Source organism: Lissotriton helveticus, chromosome 9 (assembly GCF_964261635.1).
Source record: "Lissotriton helveticus chromosome 9, aLisHel1.1, whole genome shotgun sequence".
In the NCBI taxonomy this organism is placed as follows: domain Eukaryota; kingdom Metazoa; phylum Chordata; class Amphibia; order Caudata; family Salamandridae; genus Lissotriton; species Lissotriton helveticus.
This window is the reverse complement of record NC_136070.1, coordinates 93,149,361-93,175,034: the sequence shown is the minus strand read 5'-3', so window position 1 is coordinate 93,175,034 and position 25,674 is coordinate 93,149,361. Positions and strand designations below refer to the sequence as shown.

The 25,674-nt window shown below is 44.8% G+C and overlaps 1 protein-coding gene across 2 annotated transcripts in view; it reads right to left on the bottom strand.

Moving 5' to 3' along the window:
* The window catches only part of AQR (aquarius intron-binding spliceosomal factor), a 273,023-nt gene that overhangs the window by 51,177 nt on the left and 196,172 nt on the right, over positions 1-25,674 (bottom strand). For both annotated transcript variants that reach the window (XM_078659545.1, XM_078659546.1), the window contains exons 29-33: positions 15,878-16,065; positions 15,276-15,447; positions 10,320-10,490; positions 9,708-9,793; positions 1,576-1,750 (exon numbers count right to left, since the gene is read on the bottom strand). In XM_078659545.1, coding sequence (XP_078515671.1) covers positions 1,576-1,750; positions 9,708-9,793; positions 10,320-10,490; positions 15,276-15,447; positions 15,878-16,065 — 792 coding nt within the window. The remainder of the gene's footprint in view (positions 1-1,575; positions 1,751-9,707; positions 9,794-10,319; positions 10,491-15,275; positions 15,448-15,877; positions 16,066-25,674) is intronic.

Below are 25,674 nucleotides of genomic sequence, written 5' to 3'. Positions count from 1 at the left end.
CTTTTACACAACACTATAAGCAGAGTACTCATTTAACGAAGGGCTGGTTTAGCTTGTGCTAGATTACCCCTAGCGGGAACAGGAGCAACAGCGCGCGGCCATGCTAACTAAAATTTAAAAAAAGATGGTTGGTGCGCCGCTGCTGTTTTAAAGTACTTGTGGTTGTGCTGCGTCTGCTCCTGTAGACGCTGAAGTCATGTCTGGCATTTCCCTTGCGGGAGCGAGCAGCAAGGCGCGATAATTACTAACATGTGGAACTGCTGCTCGCTCCCGCAAGGGAAACGCCAAACGTGCACGAGTGCCCATAGAGAGCAGGGCAAACATGCACAAGTTTTAAACAAAATTGCTGAGCGATGCCAAGAGGTCTCTCTATGCAGCGCTTGTGCGTGGCATAGGCAAAACCTAAAAAGACTGAAAGGAAGAAAGTTAAAAGGAACTGAGTGAAGCATACAAACTCCTCCAAACAATAATGTTGTTAATAACAGATGAAAATCAGGTATTAAGAAATCCTTAGTACCACACAGTGGAAAAAGAAAGCAACGAACACATGACTTACCTTCGGTAATGCCTTAACTGGTAGAGACTATCTAGTCGCAGATTCCTTACCGTAGAATTATCCCCAGGCGTCAGTCTGGATCTGGACATTTTTCAGGAGCAGTACCCCTGCACGCCGGTAGATAGCATTGTTTGGGTCCATGTAGCATCATCGTCTGAGACAGAAGTGATGTGTGCGGTGCCTATATAGGCCCCATCCTAGCGTGCTGACAGTTTCTTTTCACTACTTTCCATACCAGGAGTGCAGAGAACACAGACTACTGGTGTGTAATCTAGGGCCCTGAAAGGGGAACAGCCCTGTTCTAGAAACCGTTCGCAGCGTGGGGAGAAAGGCCGGGTCCATGAGAAATCCAGCAACACAACCAGAAACGTTTCAGCACTCCGTCCATCATCTTATTGTGTTTGCTGTGTTCCCCATCAGGATGGCACCTACATAGCCACTGCACACTTCCCTTCCTGTGTGTACAATGCCATGCGGAGTCAAACTACGCCACCTACCAGCGTGCAGAGATATTGCTCCTAAATATTTCCTGATCCAGTCTGGCACCTGGGGATAATTCTACGCGAAAGAATCTGCCACAGTCTCTATATGATGTTAAAAGTCTGAACGTGCTTTAAGGGTTTCCTAATACACTAGTGTATATGGGGCTCTCTGGAAGTTTCTGAACATTATACTAGATTTATTTTACCAGCGGTTATTTTACCAAGGGTATCTGCCTGCTTTCCTTTAAAAATTAGAGATTTAAAAAAGCTAAAACTAGCCCACTTATTCAGTTTCCTTACATAGTTACTGCAGAGCTTAGCATATTTAATATCCTATAATACAAAACTGTTTAGATATGCTGAACAACAACTTACACAGCCACAGAAACATAATATTTTGAAAAGCCCTGTCCAACACTACTCCTCTATCTATCTATCTATCTAGATAGAGATAGACACACACACTCACACACACACACACACACACACACACTTCTATCCCGTCTCCTCCCACACTTTTTCCAAAAAAGCACATACCAGTCTTTCAGCAGGGAAGCATTCACTTGGAATGATATGTAGTCGAAGAGGGCGGGCTGTCAACTGGGTGAAGGCTGGTGTGAGCTCAAAACAGTTCTGGAACAGTGAGGCCCTGGCAAAGACATAAAGGCCAAGCCTGGCTCTTGACATGGCAACCACCAAGCGGCGAACATCTCTGGAGGAAGAAAAGAACTGTTGAAGCTCAGGTGGTGCAGAGAAGCCCCAGGTACATATTCTGGAAACTGTGTATATTTTAATTCTTGTTTTCAATGAACTTTCAAACATTTTGCTGTGCTCAGAATACTAGGAACAGAGACCTGCCTTGACATTTTATGTTCTCTCAGAAAATCTCCTAACAATACAAACACCCCCTATACTTTTACACTTAAGTACCCCATAATTTAACCACTTCGGCGCTGATGACGAGCTGAGCTCGTCATCAGTTGCGCCGCTCGCACGCTGATGACGAGCTGAGCTCGTCATGTAACTCGGCTTTTTTAAAATAGCAGCGCGCAGCGGGAAAACCGCTAGCGCGCATGCGGTTAAGGTACTATACCACATCGTCTAAACATACAAAATTGTTTTATTTTTCATGTTGATACTGATAAATACGAATCCCAGCTGTAACCTCTTAACCCCCTTCCCCAAACAAAAAACAGGAAAAGAGAGGACTCACTATGCCTCATGACTCGAAAGACCTCTTTGTAAACAAACTACTTGCAATTGTCTGAGCCCAACACTAGATGCCAGGAATAAGGAGAGCATGTATATCTACAGCACAAATACTACGAGCAAATACATTCCTTATATTACACAGTGGCCCACATTTCTTAACATACAGACAATAAGGACTAGAGATCGTTCCCTTCTGACCAGCCTTCATTTTAAAGCATTTATATTTTGGCCATGTACTCCCACAGTAGACTCATGCACTATCATCAGTTGCTATAAAGCAGACTGCAGGTCCCCTCTGCCACAATAACTAGTTTAGAAGTATACCAGGTCACCAGATGTCAGGGCTTGTTCTGTGTCCAGCCATTCAGGAAGTTGTGGCAGATTGTGCATTCAGTTGCTGGAATGAACCTGCACTGCTACAGAACAGTCTGTACTTACAACAAACTTGAGATGGCAGCTAATAGCTCTTGCCATCTAGCATTCTTATCAGTGTAGCATGTGCAGTAATGATTTATCATTCATTCTGGTTAAAGGGGGAAGCAGTCCAGCTAAACATTGATTCCGTCCTTAGAATCAACAGCCTTTTGATCCTTAAAGATATTTCCGAAAAATGTGGATTTCTACAGAGAGCCAAGACTGTGGCTGTTGGCTCCCCCAACAAATCACCAATAGGTACCATTAAGGTAGCATGAATGGACTTCATATAGAGATCTTAAGCGACCAGAGAAAAGATTGCATGGGAATTTAATTGCTGACTTCTTTCGAGTGAAGAGATGGCTTCTCAGCAGTTTCTATATCCTGCTTAGAGAAAGACTATTTTTAGATCGAGTTCCTATCATTCCACTCCGATGTTGTACTTCTAGAATACGATGCATAGCTATGGCCTGTGGCTTAAACTAGATCTTTACTGGTAGGTGGCAATTAAGAGACATGGTTTGGTGGCCAGAAGACACAAACATTCATTCAAACAACAAAGCCACCTCACTGACAATCTGTAGAACAGCAACATAGAGTCTCTTAGGTAGGGCTTATAGACTGGGTTAGTTGTCCAATTGTACTAGCAATAAATTCATGCTGTCTAAAATCATTAGTGAACATTCATGTACTCCCCCTGTTTTCAGTGATTTCCATTAAGTAGTACAAGTCAGGCTCTCACATCGGTGACTGTAGAATATACACAGTGTTCATGCACAGCTAAAGGTGCCAACTTCAGTTTAGGGTACAAATGCTAAACTCTCAATGAAGAAGATGGTACACAAGTGGAGTCAATCTACAGGTTCTCAAGAGGACTATCAGACAAAAGATGAGTACCTTGTCATAAGCAGAGCAAATGACAGCAAGGTCTTTATGAGATACAATTATTATTATTATTAACACTTCTTAACCGCATTGTACCCTAAGGCATCCCAGTGCTAGAGGCGGAGAGAAGCAGGCAAAGTGAAGTAGCTACCAGTCGGTGTTCTGGAACAGCCAGGTTTTAAGACACTTTCGAAAGATGAGATGGGACGTCTCCGAGCACAAATGCAGGGGAATGGCATTCCACAGCTTAGCTGTATTGTAGGAGAAGGAGCGACCTCCACTTCGCGTCCTTTGGATTTTAGGGATGACGGCTAAACTTGGGGTTGCAGTAGGAAGGAGTTTCCTAGGACGGTATGCAGTGATAAGGGACTGGTTGATGAGAGGGCCATTTCCCATGAGGATCTTGCGGGCAATACAGAGGGATTTAAATGTAATCCTCTCCTCTTTGGGCAGCCAACGTAGGGTCTTTAAACAGGGCTTTGCCAACTGCATCACAGGAGACCCCAACAGCAGTCGAGCGGCGCAGTTCTGGACCACCTGAAGTTTCCTTAAGGTGGATTTAGGTGCTCCTAGGTACAGAGAGTTGCCATGGTCCAGGCACGAAAGAACCAAGGCCTGGACCATAGTTCTCCTAGCCCCCATAGGGAGTAGGGTGGAGAACTTTCCGCAGCATTCTAAGGATGCCATAACAGACACTTAACACTTCCACTGCTTGCTGGTCGAATTTAAGTGACTTATCAAGCCACACGCCCAAGATTTTTATCTTGGACTTAGGGACCGGGGGAGGTCCCAAACAGGTTGACCATGGCAATTTGAGATCCACATTGGGTGTGTTGCCAAGATACATTATTTCAGATGGGTCTCCATTAAGTCAAAGCCATGAATGTTGCATCCAGGCTGCTACCTGCAGGATTCTAGATCAGACGGAGCATTATGCGGGTGATTTAGAGATACCACCAGCTGAGTATCATCCGCATATGTGATAATTTGAATCCCATACGGCAGGATGACATCAGCCAGTGGTCTCATATACACATTGAACAGCGTAGGACTCAGATAAGATCCCTGAAGAACGCCATAGCTGAGATGTAATGGCCTAGATGTAGATTTCCCCGCAAAGACCTGAAATGTTGCACCATTTAGGAAGGATTGGATCCATGAAATTGCTCCCCCTGACACCCTGGCCCTTCTAAGGCTGTTGAGGAGAATGTTAAAATTAACCGTGTTGAAAGCGGCGCTAATGTCAAGGATTGCGGGTTCAGTTCCATGATGGGGTGTAAGAGCTCATGTGTTTCTAAGAAGATAGAAACAGTGGAATTTATATGTTTTTCCAGGATCTTACGAATAATGGGTAGCAGGGATATGGGACGATAGTTACTGAGAACCGAAGGATTTAGGCTTGGCTGTTTCAATAAAGCTTTCACCATGGCATGTTTCCAAGCAGGTGGTACAAGGCCACTGATGATAGAAAGATTTTTTTTACATTCCGTTTGACCGGTGGCACCACCTCTTTAACCTTATATAAAAGGTGAGGAGGGGCAGGGTCCAGGGATGAACCCGATTTTATTTGCACAAAAATATCTCATAGGGTATCCAGGTACAAGAGTGGAAATTCCTCCAGAGTGTGCTTTGTGTGAACCAGAGGCCTGTTTATAGTAAGAAGGTCATTGGTCACCGGGATAAGAAGATCACTGGGACATGGAGAGTCTGGGAACATGTTCTATATAGTCTGACATTTTCACTGAAAATATTCTGCAAGTTCATTGCATCAATCGACAGTAATTCCTGTAGAAGTATCAGGGGAAGGAAGCTCCGGGAGGATCTTCGCGGTACGGAAGATTTCTCTGGGGGCATTAGCTGCTGAATTAATTTTTCTAAATAAAGTGCCTAAACTTTTTTAATTTGAGCTTGGTAGCATTTTATGGACTCTCTATATTTAATTTTACTGGTCTCACTATAGTCCTTTCTCCATTGCCTCTCCAGCCGTTTACAGGTCTGTTCAAGCAATCTAAGCTTGGGTGAGTACCACAGAGAGATTTTCACTCATCCTACAGTGTTTTTTTAAATAGGAATGAATGACTGTGTCCAATGAGGACTCTTTCCAGAGTGTAAATGTCTCGGATGATACTCGGATGACACTGTCGATTATACCATATTGGTCCAAAGACTACAAGATGCAGGCTTTGGGGGGGAAGGTGCTGACATCAAATCTCAGCTTTCGCACCCAGAGAGTCGCCCGACGACCATTTGTATCAAAACCCAAACATCTTTGGTGTGGTGTCCCTCAAGGTTCAGCATTGAGCCCTTTACTCTTTAATCTCTACCTAGCTCCGCTTTTTTCTTTGATTGCCAACTGGGGAGTGAAAGCGATTTCTTACGCTGATGACACCCAGCTGGTTTTCCCTTTTCAAGAGCAGACGGTAGCTGCTTTTAAGAATTTCAAAGGGTGTCTGCGTGACATAGCACTTTGGATGAACACAAACAATTTAAAACTTAATGCGGGGAAGACAGAAGTTCTGTTTTTCGGTAAAGGCCCAGTGACAGCTCCAGATCTGTGGTGGCCATCAGAAATGGGTCAACCCCATCTCCTGCCATTAATATCAGAAATCTGGGTGTGAGACAGTAGGCTGATCTCTCCTTCTCGGCCCAAATCCAGCAGGTCACCGCTACCTGTTTTAGTAAACTAAGAAATCTCCGGAAATGTTTACATTTCTTACTGGAAGATTGCTGCAAATCCGTCGTCCATGCCACAGTAACATCTAGGCTTGACTATGCAAATGGCTTATATCTTGGCCTCCCTAAATACTCTATCTGCCGCCTCCAGATGGTACAGAATGCCAAAAGAATCAAATTCAGGGCCATGACTTTGGCCTACTGGGCTCTCAATGGAAAATGCCCCAGCTATCTCAAACAAAGACTATGTTGCTATAAGCAAAATCGAGCTCTGAGGTAGAACTCTCAAAACTTGCTATGTACTCCCCTTTTAAGAAAGTACGTCTGGGTGGTAGAGCGCTCACAGTTAGAACGGCCACAATGTGGAATACCCTACCGGGGAACCTCCGGCAGGCAAAATCAGAGACGTGCTTCAGAAAGGCCCTGAAGACATGGCTCTTTAGGGCGGATTAGGCGGTACCCACTCTGCGCAAAATGCCTGCTAACACAGCGCCGGGACACCTCTGTTTGAAGTTGGTGTTGTGCTATACAAGATCCAGTATTATTATTATTATGATAGAATAGTTCTGGAGTCAGGTGTAGGTTTTGAGGTATTAAGCACAGTCGACCAAGACTTTCTAGAAAGTTTGGACCAAGGGCGGTCTTTCCTGGAGCTGGGTTCCTTAAGATCACGTTGGGTGGAAGATTTTAAGGAGAAAGGGATCAATGAGTGATCAGACAAAGACAGGGGAATAGGTGTCTCAACTACCAGCTCCATGTTGTTAGTAAACACAGGGTCTAAGATATGGCCTTTAATATGTGTGGGCCCTATGACTTTTTGTATTAGTTGAATTGCTGCAATGTCTTGGGTGAGCTCCAAGGCATTGGTTTTACTTGGGTCGTCGTAATGTAGGTTTAAATCCCCTAGGAGTGTAAGGTTAGTGTATGAGCTTGCCAAAGCGGCCGCCACTTCCGGAAGAGAGTTGACAAATTATCCACCCACCTATGGAGGTCGATAAATAAGAATTCCCGAGAAAGAAAGCGAGCAGTGAGTGAGATAGAGAAAAATAAACTTTCAAAGTCAGAGACAGGGTTAAGATCAACCCGGCATTTAAAGGAGTCTTTAAAGATGATAGCAATGCCGCCCCCATTTTTCCTCTCACGATCTTTGTGCAATAACCACAATCGAATGAAAGTAACATGAAAAGATCAAAGGAAGAAGTATGCTACTTACCCTCTAAGCATCTTGTCATAGTGTGTAGTGCTGCAGATTCACATGCTATGTATACTCCTGGGGGAGAGGTGTGGCGCCGCGGCCAGGGCGACTGACGCTGGAATCTGGGGATCAGGGTTCGATCCCTGGCTCCGGCGGCAGGTTAGCCCAGCACCATGTGACTCTGGGCAAAAGCTTGCTTAATCTTCCCGACGGCCCCCAGCGCCTAGAGACCCTTACGGGTGATTGTGCGCTTTACAAATGTGGATTATTATTATTATTATCTAGTGTTGGGCCCGTACTCTGCAAGTTGTTTTTGCTCAAGGAAGTTTTATGACCAGCGTAGTTTCTCCTCCCCCTCGAGGTACTGCACATGTACTCCTTTGTTAGATTGTTTTTCCCCTTGCCTTATACGAGTGAGGATATAGTCTGCTAAGTTAGCTTTTGCCATTGCACATAGTGAATTTGTGTCTATTCTTCTCACCATATAATACCTGCCGGGGAGGCGGGTGGTTGCATATAAATCTGCAGCACTACATGCTACGAATAGATGCTAACAGGGTAGGTAACATACTCCATTCGTAGCATGTGTTGGCTGCAGATACACATGCTAAGCATAGACTGTAAAGCAGTACCCGTCTCGCGGTGGATTTAGGCATGAGATGGCGCATTTGTTTGAAATAATGTTTGAAGGACTGTTTATCCAACTAGAGCTTGTTGACTTGCTTGAACATTCACACAATAATGTTTAGTAAATTTATGTGGGTTCATCCATGTTGCTACATTGCAAATGTTACTAAGAGGGATATTTCCCAAGAAAGCCATGGTTGCTAATTTTTCCTTGCTGAATGAGCCCTTAGCATAGTTGTTAAGGTTCGTTTTTGCTTTAGTATAAAAGATGTGGATACATTTGACAATCCATCTGAATTTTGCCCTGAATTGGTTTAGATCTTTCCTTTCAGAAAGAACTTTCCAGGTGTCTGCTCCACCCTTCCTGTCCCGTGTTCAGCCTATCGGCCAGGGCGTGCCCCAGGGATCTGCCCTGAGCCCTGCACTTTTTAATCTGTACGTTCAACCCCTGGCCGTGATAGCTAGGGACAGGGGCCTCTCCATTGTTTCTTACACCGACGACACGCAGTTGGTGGTGGTCCTCCCTGACGATTCTACGCAGGACGCCCCTAAATTTAGGAGGGGGCTGGCGGAGGTCCCGGAGTGGATGACCACCAACTGCCTCTAGCTTAATTTGAATAAATCTGAGGTGTTGTTGGTGGGTAAACATCAAACTCTGGAGTGAGAATTGGTGGCTGTATACCCTTGGGAGTGCTCCCTCCCCCAAAGTGGTGCTGAGGAATTTATGGGTATGGATGGATTCTACCCTCAGTTTTCAGGACCATACCAAGAAAATTGCTGGCACCTGCTTTGGTCTATTACGAGAATTGAAACCCCTTTTAGGCTATTTTGATCCATCTACTAGACAATTGATTGTCCAGGCGGCCATTCTGTCAAGGCTTGATTATGCCAACTCGCTTTTTTGAGGGGGCAAATAAAGCAGAGTTCATGCGCCTACAAAGGGTCCAAAATGCGGCGGCTAGAGCCCTGTTAGGACTTCAGAGTAGACGCCCCACTTCAGGCACAATCCGGCACCTTAATTTCGCAAACCCTTGAGATATTATTGCTATATGGAAAGCCACCTTCCTACTCCGATCATAAAACGTCCTTGAGGAAAAACTGCTGGCAGAGCCCGGGCCAAACACTACATGGCAGGAGTATACATAGCATGTGTATCTGCAGCCAACACATGCTACGAATACTGAGCTATCTAAAGAAAAAAAGGATTCCATACAGCAAATGAAAATGCATACACGGGATGGAGACATCTGAGCATGCAATAGGTAGACATTTAAATAGTTAATGCATAACATACAAAAGTAGCTAACATGTTTGAGTGGAGGTTGGGAGGCTTGAAGGCTTCTACAACAAGTGATATTGAGAAGACGTTGAAGGAAGAACTCTGGTCATACATGATGCTGTCTAAGAGTGAAGTGATGGGGATGCAATCAGTAACAACTTGTAAAATGGCACTAGAGATGTAGTAGGAAAGGAAATAATGAGCACTTTAGGTCGACTATAACAAGTATGGAACTAGGCACACTAAAGTAACCCATTTGCCCTTTCTACTGCTGTCAAAATCAATTCACCTATGCAAGCCTCTAAGGGAAAGAGAACATTATTCCATGTCTAACCGAAAACTGAAATGTAACTGAGATGCCCCCCCTGGTGGATTTCTACATACCTGAGATGTCCCACAGCCTTGGTTCGCACAAGAGAAAGGAGGATGTAGTCGTTTTGCTGCCCCTGAAATCTGTCAACAGTAGTTACCTAAGAGGAAAAGAAGCAGGTTACATAATTATGAGGCATATGAAAACACATTGGGGAACCCTTGTGTTACCGAATATCTGGTGGAGGTTTTTTCAGTTCCAATAGTTCCATTGAAGAATGATTTAAGTACTAACCAGTTTTCACAACACCCTGAATAATAGCTTATCCTTCTTAATGGGTAAGAAATAACAACATCAGGTTAAAGCATGCTGTGTATGCTGTCAAGTTGTTTCCATACAGATGATGGATATCTAGTTCACCTTGAATAATGAAGATGTGATCAACACAAATTCACAAAAGTATCTTTTCACTTGCTTGTGTAAATGCTAACTGTAAAGACTGATGAAATGTAAAGGAATCATCTTGCAAACTCTCTCTCAACAGAATAGTTAAGATTTATTGGCAGTATATAGCACACACGGCAATTTCTCCACTGTCTACAAGCAAGTCAACATCAAAAGGAACAAGAAGAATGGAGGGAAGACAGCCTGCATCAGAAATGGGAAGGTATAGATTATATATTTACTTTATTTGGCCTCCCCATTACAGGGTTGTTTCCACATCGCTGGTTGATCACATCGCGGATAAGATGCTTCTGCCCATTATAGGTAGTCAGAATGCTGATCCTCTCTGCAGGGTAACCCAAGAGGCGCATGTACATGAACAGAGCCACAGCATACTCCGCCTCACCCAGATTCTGCCAAAAAGACAAGAAATGATCACAATGCATCCTTGAAATACTGGTCACATTGCACATTCCTCAGTCACATTCATGATCTAGGTATGACCTTCGACAGAGAGCTAACATTTCTCCACTTCTACAAAAGAGGAATGAAATGTTCCCGCTAGATCCCCACTGATGCTTAGACAGGTTATCCTGCAGCTGCTTTAGAAAGCTTTCTTACGTAAGGATTAGTTTTGTGCATTACATGGATGGAAAATGTACTCCTACATATTAGCAGCTACGGTTCAAATGGAGTTAATTACCCATGTGGCATCTACGTTTATTTAAGAGTTAATAAATGACGTATAGGAAGGAGTTAGTATGGAGACTGGAGAATAAATATTTGAGTTAAGTTCGGATTCAAGTGTGTAATGCGTCTGACATATTTTTTTTAAGTTGTTTAATGAAGGAAAAAAACGTTTTATCAGGAGCAATACAGGGTTAAGGATTCCATGGTCTGACCACTTTGTGATTCCTTTCATGATACAGACCTTAGGACTTAAACAAACTAACAAAATTAAAAATAGGCGGCGATGTAGGAGGTGGGATGGTTTCTCACAGGAGGCGTTCAGTGCTGCCCTTCTTCAGGCGGGTCCACCGGATGGACAGGAGGTTGACCACGTCTGAGCAGCTCTGGAGGGGCGCATTATGGCAGCCCTGGACCACACGGCACCTTGGATTAACAGGATCTCCATAAGGACAGCTAAAACTGCCCCGTGGTTTGGGAAAGAATTTGGGGAAATGAAAACCAAGTGTAAGCGTCTTGAAAGACGCTGGAGGAAGGACTTCTCGGGTGTAGTCAAGGAGGAGTTTAAGAACCTTATTAGGGAATACCACTCACTGATAAGGAAGGCGAAATCAACCTACTTTCAGGAGAGGATTGAGTTAGCTGAAAACTCCACCAAAGAGCTGTTCAAGATTCAGGATGAAATCACCTCCCTGACTTCTATTGCAGCTCCGATTATAGGCTCTGAGATATCTTGTAACTTGATTGCGGACTACTTCACCACCAAGGTGGAGCAAATATATGCCTCCTTCCCTGCCTCAGCCCGTGATAACTCGGGCAGAACGGAAGGCGGCGTGAATAATGCTATCCCTCTACAACTTCATGACTTTTTGGTGCCCAAGTCGGACATTATTAAACAGATAGCTGGGACCATTAAATCCGGATCTCCCAGAGACCCTGGAACCCCCAAAGTGCTTCAAGGTAGCCTGGACCTGCTAGAGCCTCATATTAGACATCTCATTGACCTGTCTTTCAGGTCAGGAGTGGTCCCTACTAGGTGGAAGGAAGCAGTGGTACTTCCCATACAAAAAAAGCACCATATCAGTGCAGAAAAACTAGACAACCTTAGACCTATCTGCCTTCTGCCTTATTTTTCTAAAGTGGCGGAAAAAATTGTAAACAATCAACTAACTGAGCATATAGAGAAAAACAACCTCTTACACCCCTCTCAGTCGGGCTTCCGCACCCTCCACTCCACAGAGTCTGCCTTGTTATACTCCATCAAAACCATACAGAGACACGTGGATGATGGACAAACGGCGGCGCTTATCCTATTGGATTTAAGCGCCGCGTTTGACACGGTTGCTCACCACACACTCCTTCAGGCTTTGAGGAGTGCGGGTCTTATGGATAGAGCGCTCAAGTGGTTGGAATCTTTCCTAACTGAGCGCTCTTTCTAGGTCATGCAGGGGGAGTTCTACTCCAGAAACATCAAGATGAGGCAGGGGGTGCCTCAGGGATCGACTCTGAGCCCTACCTGTTTCAATCTATATGTGGCCCCCCCTTGCGGACATTGCTGACAAATATGGGATTAGGACTCTGTCCTATGCTGACGACACCCAATTGGTGGTCTCACTGACCCAAACCAAACCTGATGCCGACCTCAATTTCAGACTTTATTTAGAAAATCTGGCAAGCTGGATGACAAGCAACTGTCTGAGGCTTAACGGCTCCAAGACGGAGGTATTGTTGTTTGGGAGGGCCCCGTCTGTCTGGTCTTCTGCTTGGTGGCCCCAGGTGTTGGGCTCCACTCCTACACCATGTGAACACGCTAAAAATGTAGGAGTTTGGGTGGACAATCAATTGTCATTTAACTACCATACCCAACGGGTGGCGGGTGCTTGTTTTGGCATCATGCGCAACTTAAGGAAAACCTTGGACATCCTCCCCACGTCCTCTAGAAGGATTATGGTACAGGCACTGGTAACTTCGCATCTGGACTACTGCAATCTCCTATACCTAGGTACAAGTGATAGGTGTATGCGCAGACTGCAGGGCATCCAGAATGCGGCAGCAAGGCTTGTCCTGATGTGGTCCAGAAGATCATCAGCAAAGGCAGCCCTGCCTTGTCTGCACTGGCTCCCTATCAGGGAAAGAGTGAAATTTAAAGCCATGTGCGTGAGCAATCGTATCCTGCGAAATAAGGGTCCTGTTTACTTGCATGACTTACTATGCATGTATCACCCAATTAGAAAGCTTAGATCCAGTGGAAGTGGGTTTGTGTGTGTCCCTAGGATCAAGAGGGCCAGGATGGGCGGTCGCTCTTTCCGCTACACGGCGGCAAAATTATGGAATACCCTTCCTCAAAGCCTCCGCTTGAAGGAATCCGAAACTCTCTTCCGGAAGGGTCTGAAGACTTATTTATTCCCAAAGACATAATCAGTGCTGTGCCGTTTGTGGACTTAGGTTTCTTTCTGCTCTGGTACCTAGCGCGGGGACATACTGGGTCAGTGTAACCAGGCGCTCTACAAACTTCCATAACATAACAATATAATCGACCCATGAATAGTCAAATGTGGCAGGAAAACAGTCAAATAAGACATGTAGAAAACTGTATACAGCAAATCAGCCTCATTAAACAAAAATATGCAAAAGTAAGTTCGAACATTTTACAGGGTGACATGAGGAGACGAAGTACATTAGCGGCAAAATGTAAACAACCAAACTCTCAACACAGGCAGTATGAGTTGTTCGATTACAGGTCCTATGTCCTTGGCAATAACCAACTAAGGAGGAGGGCAGGTATGCATAATTTAATTCTTTCTTTTGAAAGAGGTTAGGAAGTGAGTTCCATCTACTCAAAATGACACATTCTACCCATAACCGTTACTACCAATTTTCCACAGCATTGAGATGCAAGACTTTTACCAACCATAAACTCATACTCGATAGATTCTGAGTCTTTCACTTCATAGAAACCGTCAGCCTGGCATCTTGTAGCAGCCACGAAATCAACCTACTACAGAAGGATGAAAGAGGCTATATATTCTCCTTGTTCAATTTTATTTGACCATTTCTCAATGTACCACCAGGTACAGATACATTTTTTGTTGTCATAAATCTGCAAGAGTTTGCCCACCTGAACAATTTAAAAAAAAAAAAATGATATCTCTATTAACATTTTGCAAAATAGGGGGCATCCAGTACAAATGATACTGGAACTTTAATAAATGCAGTATAAATACAGCAGCTCCGTCAGTTCATTACGGATTTCAATTAAACAACGTAGATATCTTGTCTTATTTCTGGTGTGAAACAGGAAGGTAGGGGTGAGGGTGGCTCAAAGGAACCAGGCGCAGGCACGCGCCCAACACTTGAACAGTTGATTAAGGAGATCATACTCATTCCATAATGATTTGAGGAGTCAGAGAGCTTCTGTAGAATCACATACTGAATTTTCCAATTCTAGATATAAAAGAAAATATTTCTGAGCCTATCCTAAAATAAGAGGATATCAGTAAACTCAATATCTGTCCCACGAGCATCTGATTAGGTTGAATGGTGTGCCAACAGTTAAGGCATAAAGTTTTCCTGTAGAGGGCTTGATTAGGGAAGCTAACTTAGCTGTTGCCTATTTACTTTCCTACCAAGCACAAAGGGATCTATGCACTTTAATCATCATGTTTTCTTAGAAAGGAACAGGGTTGTGAAGGCCGAAGTCTATTTTCCCCAGAGAAACATCTCTCTTAGGAATCATTTTTAACCCCTTCGGGGCGGATGACGAGCTCGGCTCGTCATGAGCGTAACGTGCCCTACGCTGATGACTAGCTGAGCTCGTCATAGAACGCGGTAATTTCGAAAACGCAGCGCGCAGCGGGAAAACCGCTAGCGCGCATTCGGTTAAAGACAGCACAAAGCAGCGTACTATTTCTAACCTTCAGGCAGCCCAGTGCAGAAGTTAAATGAAAGGAGTCAGGGAGACCAGGGCATGCAACTATGTTGCCTGGTCTTCAGAAAGATTACACGTCCAAGATGTAAGGAAGGATGCTTGTGAGGGAAAGACTGAATCAATGTCAAAACAAATCATGGAGACAGAAGAAAATTGTAACGCTATAGAGAAGGCGCTGTGAGATACGAAGGTCATTTCTGCGGACTTCCAGGAGTACTTCAGCTATGATATGTAAACAAAGTCAGGTGAATGTGTAGGAAAACAATGCCCAGGCAGAAGGGTCAGAAGAACTGCTAAGCCCTAACAAAAGAAACAAAGATGAGGGTATTAAATAGTAAATTGGATTACAAAATGGTTACTGGTTCCTGTAAACAAGGATCACAGAGGCGAGTATTGTGGAGACTTACAGTCTTCCAACCATTTTTTGTTTTGCACCCCTGACACTTTTTCTAAATATCATGTAATATATAGGTTGACCTAAAATATTGTACTCAATAAGGGAAGAGTGTTGATACTACAGAGGCAGAGATCCCACACACATCAGTAGAATGGAAAATAGAAATCCCGACAATCCTTGGCTTACCTGGTAGAAGTATGGATTTGGCTCAGACTCTCCCACACCATGAAAGTCTTCAACATTGATGAGCTGGAAGTCGTACAAGAGCCCAGCGTTCGCAGCACGGAATTCAGGCATCAGCTGGACATGTGGCAAATTTCCCAGATTCTTATAGCGCCACTTGTAGAGATTGCATAAACTGCTCGGTAAAGAGTGAAAGTTACACACTATTTTGTACTGTAGTGTTGAGATCACTCACACCGACTCATAGACCTTGGTCTACTCCTTGTCGATCAACCTATAATTCACTTTACAGAAACACATACCCCATAACAAGGAAGCTCAAAGTCTTCAATACAGTTCTGTTTCACGATCAGCTCATCATCTCGTAAAAATAGTTATTTATTTGCTTTGTACCTAGAGCTGCATACCATGACCTTTGACATTGTGCAAGTGTGTTATCTCCCTGCAAAGTTGAAGGTGCAGTTGAAAATCATTCTGTGCTCTAATTTTACAAGAACAAAGACTGATGTCTCATCTGCAAAATTATTGAGCTCAATCCTTGCTTTGCATTTCTCTAACATTTGGCACCAGCTGAATCATAGCATGCACAGCAAGCACAGACTCACCTGGCTCTTGCTCGACCCTGGGCATCCAGATCCACAGTTGGCACCCCCAGGCGAACAAACCTTGTGAACAGGGACTGCTCCATGTTGGAGTACTTCTGAAAGGCCATGTTCTTAATGACAGGAGGTAGCTGGTGATGGTCTCCAATCATAATCCAGCGCTTCAGGCGGCTGAACCCGTCTTCAGGGTTCTATTAGTTAAAATAAAAACAGAAAACAACCACGTCTTTAAACAATAAGCCAAGGGGTTGGCTTCACGTGTGTGAGTAGCGTGTCTGTCTAGAATCCATACTAACAAGTGGCGGGCACTGTTTCCTTTTCTTGCAAAAAGTAATTGACAGGTATGATGTTTGAATCAATGCCTCAACATCCTAGTACACTGTTAGGAACGATGAGGGAAGTTACTTTACTAGATTTTGCAGATAGCTATTCTTTATTTCAAAGTTTTGCACAGGTACAACAAAGCTCCTATAGGCGTCAAGCACTAAACATTTAGTAACAGAAATACTTAAAAAAATCAAATGTATAACACACATACATGAAAGTTAATAATGAACACAAAAAGCATTTTGATAACATGTAGACTGAACAAGGGATTCACTGGAAACTGATATGAACATACAGGTGTGACACATTTTGACAAGGACAATCCTCTCAGCAGATATCCTTGTTTTAGGATCTGCATGACGCCATGCCTTCTACATAATTTGCTGACAGGTTGACAATATAAGTAGAAGGTTTGGGGTCAGTTAACACCTTGGTTATGCATTAACCTTTTATATGAGAGCTTAGGGGTTATTAAACATCATTGGTAAGCATGGAAAGACTACCAGTATGTGAGAGGCAGTCTCAAGGCTGCTGACACATTTACAGTGGGTTGTGAATTACAAATATTCGAGTTCTGCAAGTTTTGTTGCATTCATTTATTAGCACATTGTAGGAAATTGGCTCTATATATACTACACCAAAATGAGGAATAAAGGGTATAGAGTCCAAGTGACCCCAGAGGTAGGCAGAGGTTAAAGTCAGATAGAACCTTACTCTCTATTTGTGGTAGAGTTGTCGAGTGGTAAAGCAGTATCAGAGGATAGTGTTACGCATTTGATGTACACACTCAGTCAGCAAATGAATTCACATACCCAAGAACTGAACTCTAGACCATTTGTTTTTGTATTAAAAAATATATTGTTGTTTTATTTTTTGAACCAAGCAAGCCTGCCACAGGTAAGCATTAAATACTTTACGGTAATAAGTTGTTGAATGTAGAACAGTTTGAAAATGCAATAGCACTTGTACTTTGTTTGATTTACAGGGGATGCAGTAGGATGCAATACTTAGCAAATACAGTACATTGAAATGAATAGGCTTTTTCAGTAAATTACAGGTAAGTTACTTTTTACCTTACTTTTCAAACTCAGTGCTGGATACCTAGATTCAGCACTGGGACATTTCCTGCAAACAAGTAAGAAAGGAAAATGCTACTTACCAGTATGCATCTGTTCTTAGCATGTAGAGCTGCAGAGTCGTACACTTTTGCAATAGATCGCCACCTGGTGTTGGGCTCGGACGATCGCAGGTTGTTGTCTTCTTGGAAGAAGTCTTTGTAGTCACGAGATCGGTGACTCCTCCCTTGGACAATACTGCGCATGCTCATCGACTCCATCCTCAGATTGTTTTTCGCCATGATGGGAAATGATGGAGTTAGCAGAAGTAAAGAGAAAAGGATGTCCATGCGTGTGCATCTAAGTAAGATGAGTACTGGAACGGATACAAGTACCGGGGAGGTGGGAGGGCGTGTTCGACTCTGTAGCTCTACATGCCAAGAACAGATGCATACTGGTAAGTAGCATTTTCCGTTCGAGGCATATGAGCTGCAGATCGTACACTTTTGCATCGATTGTGCAGCAGTGTCTCCCCTAGCTGTGGTCGCTTGTATCCGTTGCAGTATTCTGATAAAGTGTTCTAAGGACAGCTTGGCCTACTGCAGCTTGCGGCTTGGCCTGCACATCAACACAATAGTGTTTAGTGAAGGTGTGTATTGTAGACCATGTTGCTGCCTTGCATATGTCCTCTAGTGGTATATTTCCTAAGAAAGCCATAGAGGCTCCTAGTTTGCGAGTGGAGTGTGCTCTAGGAGGAACTGGTAGTGTACGTTTAGCTTTTTGATAGCATATGTGTATACACTTTACAATTCACCTGGCAATTCCCCCCTTAGAGATGGGGTTGCCCTTGTGTGGGGGAGAGAAAGATACAAATAATTGTTTTGTCTTTCTGAAGGATTTAGTCCTATCTGTGTAGTATAACAGGGCTCTTCTAACATCTAAGGTGTGTAAAGCCCTTTCTGCAACAGAGTCTGGGTTTTGGAAAAATACAGGTAGCTCTACTGATTGGTTAAGGTGAAAAGGAGTGATAACCTTTGGCAGGAATTTTGGATTAGGCCTGAGAACCACTTTGTTAGGATGTATTTGAAAAAATGGTTCTTGTATTGTGAATGCTTGTATTTCACTAACTCTTCTGAGAGAGGTGATGGCAACAAGGAAAGCAGTTTTCCATGTTAGGAATTGCAATTCACCCTTGTGTAAAGGCTCGAAAGGGGTCCCATAATTCTTGTAAGGACAACCTTCAGGTTCAATACCGGAGCAGGTGGTAACCTAGGTGGGATTATTCGTTTTAATCCTTCCATAAATGCTTTGATTGCAGGTACTCTGAAGAGAGATAGATGTTGTCTATTCTGTAAACAGGCTGCAATTGCTGCCAGATACAGGCGTATGGAATAATAAGCTAAATTGCACCTTTGCAGGTGTAGAAGGTAGCAAATTATATTTTGGATGGAAGCATCCAGTGGATCAATGTGGTTAATGTTACAAAATATTGCAAATCTTTTCCACTTAGCGGCATACCATGCTCTGGTAGTGGGTTTTCTAGCTTCTTTAATTATGTTCATACAGTCTGGTGGCAGGTTTAAGTAACCAAAAACTCCAAGACTTCAGGAGCCAGATCGCCAAATTCAGTTGGCTTGGTTCTGGGTGTCTTATTTCTCCATGGTTCTGTGTTAACAGAGAGGGCGTGAGCCTTAATTGTTGATGTGGAACCAGTGAGAGATCTAGTAGTGTGGTGAACCACGGCTGACGTGCCCATGTGGGAGCTACTAGTATTAGTTTGAGAGACTGTTGTCTGAGTTTGCGCACTACCAGTGGAATGAGTGGGAGAGGCGGAAAAGCGTACGCAAATCTGCCTGACCAGTTCATCCATATCGCATTCCCTTCCGACCGTAGGTGTGGAAACCTGGCGGCGAAGGTTGGGCATTTTGCATTCTCGTGGGTGGCAAACAGATCTATCTGTGGTTGCCCCCACATTTGGAAGAATGGTTGAAGAACTTGAGCATGTATTTCCCATTCGTGAATCTGTTGTGATTGTCGACTCAACAGATCTCCTATCTGATTGTGATTTCCTGGAAGGTGTTCTACAGTTAGGTGTATGTTTTGAGGAATGGCCCATCTCCAAATGTTCTGCGCAAGCTGGGACAGTTGCAGAGAGTGTGTCCCCCCCTGTTTGTAGGTCTCGCGGCCTATCAATGCGCGCAAGCGCATTGAGCGGAGCGAGAATTCATGTCCTCAAAACGCTCGTGAAACCAAGGGCTTCTTGCGCTGCGGTTTTCATTAAGTTCACGTGAATCACGTGACTAAACAAGCACGCGCATCAGCCTCCCTCCTAATTGCATTTTGTAACGGCCGCTAGCACATCAAAGGGCTTCGCCCAGCGTGCGCTCTGCGGCTTCTCCTCCCCTAACACTTTCACTTTCACGTGCCTCTCTCCTCGCCTACACGCTCGCTCTCTTTTTGACTCTGCATTACGGTTTCATGCTCTTTGGAAACCTGCACCACCCTCCTAACTTGCTTTATCTTTCATTCACTTTAGTGGTATTTCAGTATGTGCAAACCTATCGGTTCACCACAAACAAGTCACTCGCTGACCAGTAAGTTCACCAACATGTTCCAACGTGCAGACCAGTACATTAACCACCAAAATAGACTTGCAGACCAGTATATTAGCCAACAACAAGAGACTTGCTGACCAGTATATTAGCCAGCATGTGCCAACAGGGAGTCCTGTACATTCACCAAGAAATGACACAGGCCAGGACACAAGTAATGACACACAGAGTATTGCATTCGTCACTGAGAAAAGGAACAGACGAGTACATTCACCGTCAATAACTGGCACGCAGAGAGAAGTGGGTGAGTGAACACAGCAACAGGAGAGTAGAGACAATGGTCTGGCTTGGCTCTTAAGAGGCCATGCACCAACCGAGCCATGAAAATGTTTAGCATATAAATCGATGAACAAACACGTAAATGTATGAAAACATCTCTTAAAAATGTGTTTTATAAAGTATTTTTTTTAAATGCGGAAGCATTTCACCCCTCCCTCGCATTCCCGCCCCCATCCGGCTTCCCTCCGGCCTCTCTCACAAATGCATCTTGATAGTCACTTCTGTATGTTGCAGAAAACGATTGGTACGTGCAGTTAGTTTATCCTGGTACTGAAAGATCATGTATTTGGCAACAATGACAGAGAAACGCTTTTCTCTTTTTAAGCATCGATTTAAATAAAACAGAATCAATGGCCCCCGCCCCCATCCGGCCTCTCTCCAAGCGCATCGCGCTTTCGCACACAGGCATTCCGCCTGCCACACTTCTCCTCCCTCACATTCCCGCCCCCCCACCAGGCTCTCCCGCCCCCATCAGGCTTCCCTCCGGCCTCTCTCACAAATGCAGCTTGATCGTCACTTCTGTATGTTGCAGAAAACGATTGGTACGTGCAGTTAGTTTATCCTGGTACTGAAAGATCATGTATCAAGTAGGAAAGTTGGAGCTATTGGTTTTGTAAATGACAAAGCCCTTTATGTTTTTAAAATGAAAACAAAAATAAAAGGCATTGTTATTTGCAATTGTAATAGCTTCAACTTTCCTACTGCGAGACCTATTGGCAACGCCAGTGCTTGTTGTATATAGTACATGGCTGTCATACTGTCCGTCCGGATTAAGACAGCTTTGTTTTGTACTTGCAATTGAAAAGTTTTGAGTGCTAGGAAATTGCTAGCAGCTCTAGGTGGTTGATATGGAACATTTTTTGTTGGTTGTTCCATTGGCCTTGTGTGGTATAGTGTAAGAGATGGGCTCCCCATCCTGTGAGGGATGCGTCCGTCGTGAGCACTACCTGTGGAACAGGGTCGAGGAACGGCCGTCCTCTTGCGATATGTACGGCTGTCTACCAACACCAGGTATGTGAGCTGACCTTGAGCCTGATTCCACTGTTGTGCTAGACATTTCTGTAGTGGGCGCATTTGCAGTCTTGCATGTGGAACTATGAAGATGCAAGACGCCATCATGCCTATTAGTCTCATGAACACTCTGGCTTGAGAGACTGCTGGTGTTGAAATATGGAGACTAAGGTCTGAATGCTCTGTATCCTGGCTGGACTGGGATACGCTAGAGCTGTAGGTGTGTTTATGGTAGCTCCTAGATACTGATGAACGTGCGAAGGCTCTAGGTGCGACTTGGTGTAGTTTATGGTAAACCCTAAGTCGTGCAATGTCTGAATTGTTTGCTGTGTGTGTTGGACTGAATGATTTTGCTTTTATGGGCCAGTCATCGAGATAAGGGAAGACATGTATCTGTTGTCTTCTGAGATGTGTAGCTACCACTGCTAAGCACTTTGAGAACACTCGTGGTGCTGTTGTGACCCCGAATGGAATAACTTTGAACGGATAGTGCTCTCCTTGTATGACAAACCTTAGATACTTCCTGTGAGCAGGATGTATAGGAATGTGAAAGTAGGCGTCCTTTAGGTCAAGTGTTGAAAGACAATCGCCTTGTTGTAGTAGTGGGAGTACTTGTTGCAGAGTGATCATGTGAAAATGATCTGATTGTATGTAATGGTTGAGGGGCCTGAGGTCGAGAATTGGTCGTAATGTCCCGTCCTTTTTGGGGATTAGGAAGTACAAGGAGTAAACTCCTGTTCCCTGTTTTTCTAAAGGAACTACTTGAATAGCGTCCTTTAGTAGAAGTGCTAGAACTTCCTGTTGAAGCAGAGTCATATGGTCTGTAGACATTGGACGCTGCCTGGGTGGTATGTTTGGGGGGGTTGCTGTGAGTTCTAGGGAGTAGCCATGTTGGATAATCTGTCTCACCCACCTGTCTGTTGTGATGGAATTCCAGACAGGTAGGAACTGTGATAATCTGCCCCCCACAGGAGTGGAATGCTGTAGGGGAAGCAGAGGGAAGTCACTGTTTGGGAGTGGAAGAGGAGCGGTTGTTGTTATTACCTCTACCTCTTCCTTTGTTATTATTGCCTCTGTATCCTCCTCTAAAGTAGCCTTTGTTAGAGGAGGTCTGTGTGTGCGTTTTGAAAGATGATGTTGTATCTGCACTGGTTTGCTTAGAGCCTCCTTTATAAAAGGAGCGGCGAAAAGAACTTCTAGTCTGTGTGGATTGTAATGCACCCATAGACGTAGCTGTGTCTGGGTCTTTTTTCATTTTTTCTAGTGTGTTGTCTACTTCTGGCCCAAACAATTGGTTTTGATTGAAGGGCTGGTTCAAGATGGTAGTCTGTACCTCTGTTTTGAACCCTGAAATGCGTAACCACGCATGTCGTCTGATTATGACACTAGTATTGACTGCTCTGGATGCTGTGTCAGCTACATCTAGTGCACATTTAATTGAGGCATTGGATATTAATTTGCCTTCTTGTATGAGCCCTGTTGCCTGATCTTTGTATTGATCTGGGAGGTGCTCCATCAGTTTTTCTAATTCATCATAATGAGCCTTGTCATTGCGTGAGAGCAGGGCTTGTGTATTTGCTATGCGCCATATATTTGTCGCCTGTGCAGCAATTCGTTTCCCTGACGCATCAATAACTTTAGATTCTTTGACAGGCGGGAGCGTGTCACCAGAAGTCTGGGAATTAGCTCTTTTCCGTGCATTAGACACTACTAAAGAGTCTAGTGGCAGATGTCCCTTAATATAGACTGGATCAGATGGTGCTGGTCTATATTTCTTTTCTATTCTTGGATTTAACACCCTACAACCTACCGGGTCTTTAAATATTTCCGGAGCATGTTTAATGACTCCTTTGATCATGGGTAGTATTTGGGTAGACCTGTGTGACTGCTCAAATATATCAAGTAAAAAATTCTCATCAATGGCATCAGAGTGCATTGAAACCCCGTGGTAAAGGGCAGCTTTATTTAAGAGACGATTAAACTCACTACTATCTTCTGGAGGGGAAGGTTTTGTTGGGTAGGACTGAGGATCAGGAATGTCGGGCACATTGTGTGGTGGGAAGCCATATATATCGTCATCTCTAGGATATTCTGGATTGACATCTTCATCTACCAGGTATGCATGTGGCTCTGGTATGTCATTCCCCCCCACCTAGATCATACTCTTCGTCAGTGTGGTGTGATGATGCAGGAGATTGAACAGGAGAAACTGTAGGTTCAATGTAAGGAGGGATAGTAGAGGAAGAAGGTGAAGGAGAGGAAGGGTGCATTGGAGAAGTTGCACAGTCCTTTTTGGCAGGAACCACAGGTAGAAGTGGTGTGTCTGCTGGTCTCTTCTTGTGAGGAATAACTTCCACATGCCCAGTTTTTGAATTGATATGGACTTTTCTTTGTTTAGGATCTGGTCTAAACAGTTCTTCTACCTCTGCAACCTTCTTCGGCGTCATTTTTTTCGGTGCTGATAGGGGTTGTTTTGTGTTTTTTGCTGTAGGAGGCGTTATCGAGCCCCGCGGCAAATTTTTCGGTGCCGAAGGTGGTTTCGGCTTCGAGGTTGGACATTTTGGAGTGGAGACAGGTCTCGTTGGCCTTGTGGCGGCGGACTCTGGCTTTCCGTCTTTATTTTTGGAACCGGAAGGTTTCGGAGTCGGAGCTCTCTTCGGATTCGGTACAGTCTTCAGCTTCGGCAGAGATACGTCTTTTGGTTTGGGTGCCGAAGGATCTTTGTCTTTGGGCACCGAAGGGCATTTTGGCTTCGGTGTCGAAGGATGTGTGTGGTTCGGTGCCAATGGAGGAGGTGGAATTGGCACATGTGGTTTTGTCGGTGCCGAGGCACCGGAAGGCGTAGTTGTTTTCCTCGGGGCCGAGCCCGAAGGCGGAGGGGATAGTCTGAGGGGATATTTCGGTCTCGACTGGGCCCCATGGGCGGAGTGCTGACCGTCGCCTTTGGCTTGGGTAGTGTCTGTTGTGCAGGGGCAAGAGTACTCATGGGTTGACGAGATGGAATCGAGTCGTCTGAGTCCTCTGCCTCCGATAAGATCTGGAGATCAGGCGAGTCTTCCTCGGCGACGAGTGGAGCCTCGTCCTCGGCGATGTCTTCGAGTAGATCCACGTCCTCGGAGAGGTCTTCTTCGACGATCTCCTCCTCGAAGATGGCCTCCGGTGCTGATCTCCTCATTTCGCATCGACGTGCCCTCCGATCCCGAATGGTCTTCTTCGATCGGAAGGATGCACAAGCTGTGCAGGTCGACTCGTCGTGTTCCGGCAATAGACAGCGGTTGCAGACCTCGTGATGGTTGCTATGAGGGAATTTTGCTCGACATACCGGGCATCTCTTGAATGGAGTTCTGTCCATGAGGTGTAGGCCGTACGGCGCCGATAGGCCCAACGGCCCGTGTCGACGCACCGGAATGTAGCTGATGGTATCGAAAGTAGTCTATTCGACGTCGATAATGTTAATATAAAGTTTTTACGCGTCGAAGTTGCTGAAAAAGTATTTTCTAGCCAGATCGGAAAACTTTCATCCGAACCCAGTGGTGGAAAAAAACAATCTGAGGATGGAGTCGATGACCATGCGCAGTATTGTCCAAGGGAGGAGTCACCTATCTCGTGACTACAAAGACTTCTTCCAAGAAGACAACAACCTGCATTCATACGAGCCCAACACCAGGTGGCGATCTACTGCAAAAGTGTACGATCTGCAGCTCATATGCCTCGAACATATATTTCAGTTATTTGTGCGATTTTTAAGGAATATTTTTAGATTTCAAAACTCCACACTTGGAAACTTTTTGGAAGAATATTGTCAATGTTATCCTATGGAGATAAAACAGGTTATTGGTTCAAAGGTAAGTTATCGACTGTGGGAGGTAAGGTTCTGGGATTAGACTCAGGGGTCCCCCAGGGTCAGTGATGCATTCTTGTTACACCCTCAGCGGCACTAGGGCGGCCGGGTGCAGAGAATTGAGGCCCAATGTTATCCAACGGGGGATAGGGGGCCTCCGGTTGGTGGCTGCTGGCAAGCAGGCCACTGGGTTGTGGGAGCAAAGCTCCCAGCAATTAGGTCAGGGCAAATGGGGAAACAAAGTAGCACAAAGGGTGCACCCTCAGCGGCACTGAGGCGGCCGGGTGCAGAGTGCTGTTTCAATCAATCAATCATGGCATTTGTATAGCGCGCTACTCACCCGGGAGGGTCTCAAGGCGCTGGGGGTAGGTGTCCGTCACTGCTCGAACAGCCAGGTCTTGAGCTGTTTCCTGAAGGAGAGATCGTCTTGGGTCAGCCGAAGGTGGATGGGGAGGGCGTTCCAAGTCTTGGCTGCCAGGAAGGAGAAGGATCTTCCTCCGGCTGTGGCTCTGCGGATGCGTGGTACAGTGGCGAGGGCGTGGCTGGTCGATCGTAGTTGGCGGGTGGGTGTGTAGAAGGTCAGGCGGTCGTTGAGTTACTTGGGGCCCAGGTCGTGGAGAGCCTTGTGTGCGTGGGTGAGGAGCCTGAACGTGATTCTCTTGCTGACGGGGAGCC